The 10,041-nt window shown below is 44.3% G+C and overlaps 1 protein-coding gene across 1 annotated transcript; it reads right to left on the bottom strand.

The window, feature by feature from the left end:
- Positions 1-593: 593 nt before the first annotated feature.
- LOC135492849 (uncharacterized) lies at positions 594-9,406 on the bottom strand. Its single transcript, XM_064779526.1, has 10 exons — positions 9,380-9,406; positions 8,122-8,411; positions 7,842-7,979; positions 7,488-7,612; positions 6,512-7,125; positions 5,534-5,587; positions 4,973-5,096; positions 4,210-4,325; positions 3,643-3,730; positions 594-3,372 (listed from the first exon to the last, which is right to left on the bottom strand). The coding sequence occupies exons 2-10, from the start codon at positions 8,409-8,411 to the stop codon at positions 2,690-2,692; spliced, it is 2,232 nt and encodes a 743-aa protein (XP_064635596.1). The 5' UTR covers positions 9,380-9,406; the 3' UTR covers positions 594-2,689.
- Positions 9,407-10,041: the final 635 nt, after the last annotated feature.

Below are 10,041 nucleotides of genomic sequence, written 5' to 3'. Positions count from 1 at the left end.
GGTGATTGACCACGGAAATTTTTTTTTAAATTGACAAGTTTGACACAAGTGGACATTTTTACCCATTTCGGCCATTTTCACTCCAAATTTGAACCACCCCCTATGGCCAGGTTGGCAAAATTCAAAATAAATTTTTTTACCAAACAATTTATTTATATCTGTAGACTTGCCACAGCAAATATTTTTTCAATACCTCTCCAAATATGTACTTGAGAGTTAAAAACATGCACTCGTCTAATAGATAGGCCTCCCTCCCCTGTAGATTCTAGTTCATTCGGCTTTTTGTCATATCCTCTAGATGGATTTGAGGTCTGAAAACGGCAAAAAACTCAGAAAATTGAGCTTTTTTCATGAACTTCAGTACATAAATAAAAAATACCCCACAAAATCTCCCCTATAAAGCTTAGCATCAAGTAATAAAAGAAGCGCCAGGCAAGAAGATATGTTCCATGTCTATAGCTATAATAGTTATATTCTTTTCATTTTTTTCAAGAAGGGTGCCCGGCGGGGGGTGCTCAGGGGTGCTGAAAAAGATACTCGGGAAAAATAAAAATAAAATAAATGCTATATAATATTCAGAAATAAAGCTTTATTCTATGTAAAAGCGGGAGGATGGATAAATACAGTACAGTTTACTTTTAGTTACCTCTTCCAGCTCTTTTAAAATTTCTATTTGATACCCAAAATTACCCCCAGGAGCTTAGGGTGGGGGACCCCCTACCACCAGGGAGCTCAGGGTTCAAAGAATTAACCACACACTTATATCAGATTCCAAGGTTAGTCTTTCCGTCGGCTGGATCGTCGACAGGCAAAAGTGTCCGTCCTCGGATAGTTGACGGCCCATGGACGTTCCATCCACGGAGGCCCAGCCATGGATAGTTGATGGAGATTCTCCATCCACTATCCATGGATGGCCCATGAACGTTCCATCCACGGAGGCTTAGCCATGGATAGTTGATGGAGATTCTCCATCCACTATCCATGGATGGCCCATGATTGATGGAACGTTCATGATTAATCCCCGTCAACTATCCGTGGACGGATATTCTTTTGCCTGTGGATTCGCATAGATCTTATTGGCATACTCAGTATCAACATCGAAATGCATCATTAAAATGCTAATGAGGTCGAAACTCGTATACTTCCTGAAGGTTCCGTTGATGAAATACGGCCTCACACGAGCTGTCTCCGAAATCTTGAATGAAACGGTATAAACTGGTAACTAAATCCTCTAAACGTGTCCACCCGAACTTTTGTCCCGAAGCCAGTTACTTTATGCAGTCCAGTGAGACAAGGAATAGCAGCATTAGCAGCACACAGAAGTCATTAGAAATTCGGCAAATATGATGCGACTTGTGTCAACTTTGAAATGAATGTGTCAACCCTGTCCTAATTATAAATTGAAATAGCGCTTGTCGGATAACCAAATGATTATCTATCTAACAACGCACCTAAGTTGATTCCTTACCAAAGTGCAGGACTGAATAATCCAGTCGATTTCATGAATTTTCAAAACAAGGCCTCACAATACTTCGATTTGGATTAGAATTTTGATATCATGCAATACGTCGGGCCTTCTCATCACTAGCATTACACCCGGAGTGGGTGCATTTATGTATTTCGGGCAGGCTTTCATATTCGTGAACTAAATAACATGCAAAGCAGTACACAATGTGTCTGAGACGATGCCATAGTTGGCTGAACATGGTGACCTGCATTCACAATAGATGATCGTCAATACCAAATCCTCGGTTGATATGTTGCGTGGCAGCATTGTTAAAACACAAACTATGAACCACAACCTACAGTTAATATCTCACATACATGTCATGCTGTGTGCCAAACTTGGACCTCACGTAGGCCCTAGACCAATACTTCCTCCCCAAAAGGACGACTAGCGTAGCGGTATTGGGCTAACATTTGACAGGCATTGATATCAACTCTCAATCTATATCGAAGAATGTCACAAACCTGACGTGTCGATGGGATAATACATCTCACACTTTAGCCATATAAGCTAATGTCCCTCACGCAAGGCCTATCATTAAAAAAGAAAAGCTAGAATATCACATAATAAAAAACACACCTTTTCCTTCACAAATATGACCACCTAACTTTTTCTATTGGTTGCCTGCAGACAATGGAAGATGTTCTGATCTTCAACCACAGCGAAAGCTTATCCTGAATCTCGCACCATGGAGGCTTTCCTCGCATAGCAGGCATTTATATCATTCCTCAATGAACGAATAAGTGTCAGGGCTAGAAAAGGTGCACCTGATGACAAAGTGTAAAAGTGAAAGTGACTCTTCGCTCATTGACTGAACCTTGTCCCCTCAAGGCCTACCAAATATGAAAATATACGTGTGAACTCTGCCATGCCCATATATTGCTTTTTTTTACAGAAGCTTATCATGCATTATATAATTTCGTGAATTAATGTTCATTACATTCCAGGTGTTGACACTCTGTTACGTCATGGTTGTCGTCGTTGCGGGACTCACAGCCTGTTGGATCCGGTTTTACCAACCGCCGGACCATTCGCCTACATTATCACAATTCCAAAGTCGACCTGGTTAGCAGTTGCTTACGATTCTGGCTTAATGATGAGTTTTGCCGACCTATCATTTGCGAGCTATCAATATAGCCCTGCTTTTTACAAGTGTTCAATCATCATGTACGAATACGGATATCACAGTTTCGTGTTTCGGTCGCACTCCTCGACCTCATTCGATGCCATGGTCAACCGGCGTGCGCCGATGAACGTCTGGTATATCTCGTCTCCTCCTTTACTAGAGAGCATTGCAACGCCGTAGGAGGGCGGTTCCGAATCAGAGCCACAACTTATCTCTCTCCCCTGGTTGAACTCTAAGAAGCCGGCGTTTTTAATCCCCTCCATTTCAAGAATGAAATCGCTCCCTTTTTGCCTTAAAGGTGGTGAAGTACCCGGGGAGGCGTTCGGGGTCGCCGACATCGAATCCAGGTCGCAGAGAGAACCATTACTGCCGATGCTTGACTCTCTACCGCTGGAGGGACCACGTGGCCCTAACTCGCACAAACTCCCGTCCTCGGAACTGGAGCATATGTCTCCTGCGCCCAAATGGGGCTTTCCTCTCTGCCTTAAGTCAATGTCAAGGAAGGACGAGGTGTACTGGAGTGATTTCAACCGGACCGGGCTTTTCGCGGGTGCCGGTTCACTGCCCGCGCTGTTGCGGCGTCGCCTCTCCATAGGGCTCTTGGCAAAAGCGATGGCGAGTGGAGGGAGACCGGTAGACAGGGAACGTGACGTCCACTTCTTAAAAGTTGACAACGCCTCGCAGGAAGCGGATAATACATTTTTCGCCTTGGAGGCAGCCCTTGTTTTCAGCGGCACATCTGAAATTATGACAACAAAATAGTTTTTCTCTCACCGGAAGTGATTCGTCGGCGCCATTTTTATGATTTGGTAAATAGTGCAAATGTTATGAGAGGAATCGCTGCATTTGCAGCGGAGCAAAAGTACACTTGTTGGGTCATAATAGCTAGCCAATCTGAGGCAGAGTCATTAAACGGTGCTAGTATCCTGAGCAACTGTCAGCAATTTCGAGGCTAGGAGATTGTGGTTGAATGTGTGGATAAGCAGCCCTGCTCTTATAAGCAACTTACGGGTGGGCACGCCAGAGAGACAGTCTTGTATCTGGTCATCCGTGGCGCCGAGCTCCTCGCAAAACTGCTGAAGATTGCCAAGTTGCTTCTGAAGCGTAGAAGAGAAAACATGTCGCTATCTAGAGTAGAAAACAGTTGCCATACTAAATGGCGCACCTTGGACGCCACCGTCGGGAAAACAATGCAATCGTTGACGAAAAATCGATGCTCTATTTGATCAAAATGTATTGAGAATGAATTAAATGTACAGGTTCTATGATGCCCCCTTATTCCCAATTCCAAAAGAATTATGGTCAAGCCTGATACACGGTCTGTTGTCTTTAAACAATGCCTGCTCACACCTTGGCCGGAATTCCCATTGTTTTATTGTCTCTAATGTCAAAGGGTTCAGTGCAAATCTTCAAAACATCGACCTCCACAAAACAGCTTTCATGGTGGTTAATTGGCCGGCAAGGGGAAATACACGAGATGCGACAACATTCAGTTATTTTTAGGCAGAACAAACGAGGCTGTAGTGATGATTATGATGGAATATGGGGGGAGGAGGGAGGGGCTATCTTCGCGTACCTTTTTCTGTTTAACCTTGCGCCGCAATAACAGGTTCTGCTGGTGTAACTTGAGGTTGCTTTCCTTCATCACCTGCATCAAGAATTCGACTCTCTTCTTGTTGTGGTTGATGAGCGCTAAAATTGAACGAATACATTTCCTCACTGGTTTAAAAGTTTAAGGGGCGGCGGGGGGGGGGGGGGGATTCCAATCAGATCAAAAACCAGTTTGGCTCCAAATTGCTCTCTCAAACTTAAAGTGTGAATGACAAACTCACCGCGACATCAGATCAAGAGCTAGCAAGCTATACGATGGCTTGTATCGTTTATTTTTTTAGGAATAGGTTTCAAGTAATTCTCGCCACATGCTGAAACTACATGTATTTCTATCTCCGGTGGTAATGATTTTACTGGAGGTGAAAACGATTCTCACCTATTCAGAAACTTTCTCACCGAAGGTGCAAACTATTCTCACCACAGGCAGAGACATTCTTACCGGAGGTTAAAACTTTTCTCATCTCCGTTGGAATCATTCGAAGCATTTTCATCGGAGGTGGAAACTATTCTCATCTCTGGTACAATCAACATTCTCTCCGGATTGCAAACTTCTCTAATCTCAGGTGAAAATGTTCTTACTGGAGGCTTGGAGGAATTCCTCCAAGCTGGAGGTGAAAACTATTCTCACCTCTGGCAGAAACATGACGTTGAGGGCATTTTCATCGCCAAGGTAGACACCATTCCCATTTTCTAGAATGATTCTACCCCAGGAATCATAGTTTGCCTACCTGACAACACCCTTAGCATCTGCCAGATGAATAAGAAGATGGCCACGGCGAGGTTTTTATCGTGGTCCTGGATGAACACGAGGTCGAGAATGAAGGAGATTAGGATCACTATACTGTCCATGATCTGCAACAGAATCACAATATCACATAATCTGCAACAGAATCACAATATCACATAATCTGCAACAGAATCACAATATCACATAATCTGCAACAGAATCACAATATCACATAATCTGCAACAGAATCACAATATCACATAATCTGCAACACAGAATCACAATATCACATAATCTGCAACAGAATCACAATATCACATACTTCAGCGGTCATGGTTTGGAACAAAAGGGCGGGAAGCAAAGTTTTGGGTCCGTCCGGTGGATTCCTCAATCAAAAGTGCCGGATTCTGCATCCCCGGCACGCTCATTTGCAATGAGCCAATCACAAGACTCTATTTGGTTTAGCTGTGGTCAAATCAGGCGAATGATTATGGTAAAGGTGTTGGTATAAAGGTATTAGTGTAGAGGTATTTGTGTAGCTGATCTAAAAATAGATTCTCACCTCCAATTTGTGGTGAAAGAAATCCGAGCCCATGGCGATAACTTTCAGTATCACCTGAAGGAAAAGAGAAGAAAGTAAAACAAATACAGTCTCTCAAAACAAGGCTTCTAAATATCGTGTCAGGGATATAGGGAAATGTGCAGATTGTCCCATCCTCCCATAGCAGGCAGTTTGTGTTAAACCTGGTTAAACCACGCGCTATCTCGTGTATTTGGATGGTCAATCGCTCCAGTCAAACGTAGCTATGATCCAACCTTGCGTCAAGAAATGGTTGGGGCGCAATGACTTGGGACGAGGCTGCTCTGTGTTGGTATGATACACCCCCCAACCGGAAGTATACAAAATAAGGAACTTTTAGGTGAAATTTTGACTTTCAGTTCTCCTTTGAGAACTTTGAGTCAGCGCCAAGATCGATAGAGCCGGTCGCGCACACAAGAATCGGCCAACGAACCAGTCATGCGCATGCGTTAACAGATACAAAAGCTGGGAACTGTTTTCAAATTTCCACCAATCGTGGCGCTGATTAGTTAGTCAGTCCTCAAAGGAGAACTGCGCAAAGCAAGGAAATGAAAACCAGTTTGGGGCTCACGTAACGGACTATACATTGCAGGGTGTGCCGCTCGTTCTGTTTCAGCTGAACACAATGGAATCGGGCTATGTTTACTATGATGATAGGGGCTTCATCACCTCACCCATATAAGAATAATAAGCATGGTCTGATCCCATTGTGCAGAATCAGAACGAAGTGGAACAACTTACGATTAGTCTGTCCTTCAAGTTGATAAACATTGAATAAACTAACACTAAAGTTACTTGATCACATGCCAGGTCCCGCCTGTCTAAATCAACCTTGAGGTTTAACTTTGACTCGGCGTTAGGGCTTTACTGAATGACATAACGCCAATTTAAGGTAAACGCCAGTAGTGACGAACTTTGTTTTGACGACCCCCTGGCGTAGCGCTCGGGGGCTTTTCTTACCTCTAGAAGCAGCACCGAGAGCAGTGCGATACTGGTGTAATGTAGCATATGAGAAATGTGGATTAACTCCTCCGCCCGCGCCGTGATCTGCAAGCAGTCTTTTAGAGGTGGCGGCGGGACCATAAATGAGGCCAACGCATCGACATTCCCCACATCAGCATCTCCTGAACGTTGACTAATATCTTTCCTCGGGTTGTTCATGGCCGGGGCAACAAGAAGTTTCCCGTACTGGTTGTTAACTGCGTCACTGTCAATAAAATCTGGCAAAGCGGTTGCGCTGTAGTCGTCAGGTGGATACGGCGGTGTCCGCAAGGTCATCTCACCGGCTGTGAGTGCCCTGGGCGACCGCTGAAACGCGACATTGTCCGCTACGTCTGACGAAGCATCGGACTTTGGGCTTCCAGTAGTTTCATAATTGTTTTTCTGATTCCTGTCAATGCTTGCCTCGAATCTCTCTAATAGTTCGTAGACGAAGGCGCTGCCAGTTAAGCCCCCGTCTATTCCATGTGTATCCGGAATAACGAAATGTTCACTTGTTTTATTAGGTGTGTTCTCAAGGTTTAGTAGAATCCAAACAAGATGGTGACGCTGACACTTCAGATGCTCTGTCTCCACTGAAAAAAGCGTTCAGAACGATATCAAATGTGAATTGGGTAGTGGTGTAGACCTGTATGGCATAACGTTCGCTTTTCCATCTTACCTATAAGGTGACCTGACATTCTAGGTCGTTTTTTATATCAAGTCAAATATTCTCATTGGCATTATAATTACAAATAACAAACGAGACACGCAGTTTTCGTCATTCATTCATATCAACGCGACGTCGCTCTATTTTAGAATGTTGCAACAACGGGCTCCGGTATATTCGTGAGTGTTGCTTCTCAACTCACTCACGCGACAAGCCCGGTATTAACACAATCATCTGACCTCGGTGCCTTGACTGGTCGTGTTACCGGGGTTCCACAGTGTAACTCACCCCGATGACTTTCCATGTCCAGGATCACGCTCGTTACCACCGCCACTGCATCAAGGAATGCTATCAAGAGGACAATGATCTGGCACGGGGTGCTCGTCAGGAACCTCTCCATCCGATGGCGACACCTAAAGAGAGGAACCAGCAATCCTTCGAGGACTTGCAGCAGAAAATCGAACAGAATTTCCAAAATTTGACATCAGGTTACGCATGCGCATGAAAGTATCCCTTGGTTACCTTGGTTACTTCAAGTGCGCATGCGTAACCGGCGGCCAAAAATGATATATTGTAAATCACATTCTGAAAAATGTCTAAAGGTAGCCCTAAAGGCTGCGGTGACTGCGGAAAAAGACTCACGTTTTAGTTTTTTTCTTCGGAAGCGTATCTACTTCCTTCTGTAAGACATCAGTATCCAGGTTTTCTTCATTTTCGAGTCTTCCCAGGAAATTATCACCTTGTAGCCACTCAAGGTCACGGTCGGACAGGTTATCTACACTGGAAAAGGAACGAGAGTTTATCACCTTGCAACAACTCAAGGTCACGGTCAGATGGGTTGTCTACACCGGGAAAGGCAACATCCATATTAGAGATTTCCGTCCGTATGGGCGCATATCCGGATGGGGGCAGGACGCCTCACCTGATTGAGTCTCGTGTCGAACGAGCGCTCTGGGTTCTCTGATTACGCGTCAAACGTATTGTCTTCAGTAGTCCACCTTTTTTCGCAGATCCTCGAGGAGTTTCCACTTTTTTTAAGCCGTCCATGCGGCGATTCGGAATGTCGTCATTGTCACATGACTCATCATCCAGGCAATCACTGATGCTCTCATCATCTGAATCCTGTCCATTTTCACAAGTGTTGGCGTCAACGCCGTCCTTGTTGTCCACTCGACTGGTCCGTGAACCTCGGTTGCTTCTGGCGGTCGTCATCTGAAAATATAGCGGTACAAACGTGCAGCGCTATACATCACAGAAGAAGAGGCCATTGAGCATTGTTTCGTTATGCAGGGTATGATAACACCACTCGACACCATGCCGATCTACCCGCGTGGTGCGATGGTATCCGGCCTCCTTCTTCAAAGAAGACAGAGTAGGTTTGTCGCACGTCGCTTATAACTCGGCATTCGCCACTTTCCTCAAACAACAATTTGGGACTTCCTGACAGGTATTGACCAATCAGACAGCGCGGCCATGATCACATACGGGGGTTTGCTTGGTGAAAACCTGTCACTTGACAGAAAGACCTGTATTATTTCTGCTAGAAGAAAGTGGCGAATGCTCGGCACGAGCTTGTATCAGCTGTCAGCGCCGGCATGCGCTCCAGAAGAAACGAAACCTCTCATACTAAAACATTGTTAGAAAACGGTATGCACGTCCCTTGACTGAGCCTCTGCATCAACGGAAAAAGGAGTCTTGAAGACGGTCAATGTACCTCAAATCTGTCCAAATATCAGTCACGTTACGGGTGAACATGAAGCCTCAATGAGTACATGAACTTTAATTGTTATTAAGTTTTTACTCAGCGGTACATGACGGTGTCATTCGCAGTGAATTCAAGGGTAAATTCCGCCAAGACTTGGCTGGGCTTCATGACGTCGCGCCAGGGCTAGAACTGTCTCGGGTAAACGTATTAAAGGGCACTATATATAGGCAGGAGGGGTATTCTTCAGGTGACTAGGATGCACAATAGGGGGTGCGGGTTATGTTTGATTCTTCGACAAATACAATTACAAGCTTGAATAGTTCCAATGTACAGTGAGATAGCAAAGATCCCTCACCTATCGGCGACTTCGCGTAACTGAATCTAAGATATTCTCCTACCCATAGACTCCCTTTTATGCCAACAAGGGAAACTCGGAATAAGAAGTTGAAGCTCATTATGAACTGTAAAACTTTACCTTTTCGTGTCCTCTTTCAGATGTATACAAACAATGGCACTTAACGGAAACACTTCAAGGAAATATGGGACAGGTCATCACGTGACGTACACAAACTGGCGAAACACCTAGAATCGATGAAATGACGGTTATCGAAGTTTATTACCTTTTTTTATGTTGGTATTCTGACCCTCATATGCAGATTAGTCGCGATTCCAACCACGTCACAAAAGTACTGATATCACCCGCCATGGATGAACTAAGGTATATAAGATAAAACACTCCATGTGGCCTAGTATCTTAAGGTTGGGCCTACTTAGTATACGCCGTTTGTAATTACTGGTGGTCCAGGAAAATAGAAATGCAGTTATACACAATGCCATAGTGGAGTCATTATGCATACAAATCAAGTAAAACTTGGTATTGATAGTATCTGTATCTGTCTACAAAATACAAATGCTGAAATTTGTTTTCAGTGCGTGTTTATGCAATTGGAATTTTTCAAATTCATTTACAAATTTGAAGTTTTTAACGAAACGCGTCGGCCTTTAAAGGAGGATTAGCGGATTATTAGAATTATGGCAGCCGCCACTAAATGTAGGCTGCAAAATGGGATCATCATCATCATCATTGTATAGTACCCCCAGGTATATGGCACGGCTTAACCCGCCGGCCATGAGGGA

This window comes from Lineus longissimus, chromosome 8 (genome assembly GCF_910592395.1).
Source record: "Lineus longissimus chromosome 8, tnLinLong1.2, whole genome shotgun sequence".
NCBI classification, from domain to species: domain Eukaryota; kingdom Metazoa; phylum Nemertea; class Pilidiophora; order Heteronemertea; family Lineidae; genus Lineus; species Lineus longissimus.
This window is presented reverse-complemented; position numbering and strand designations above follow the sequence as displayed.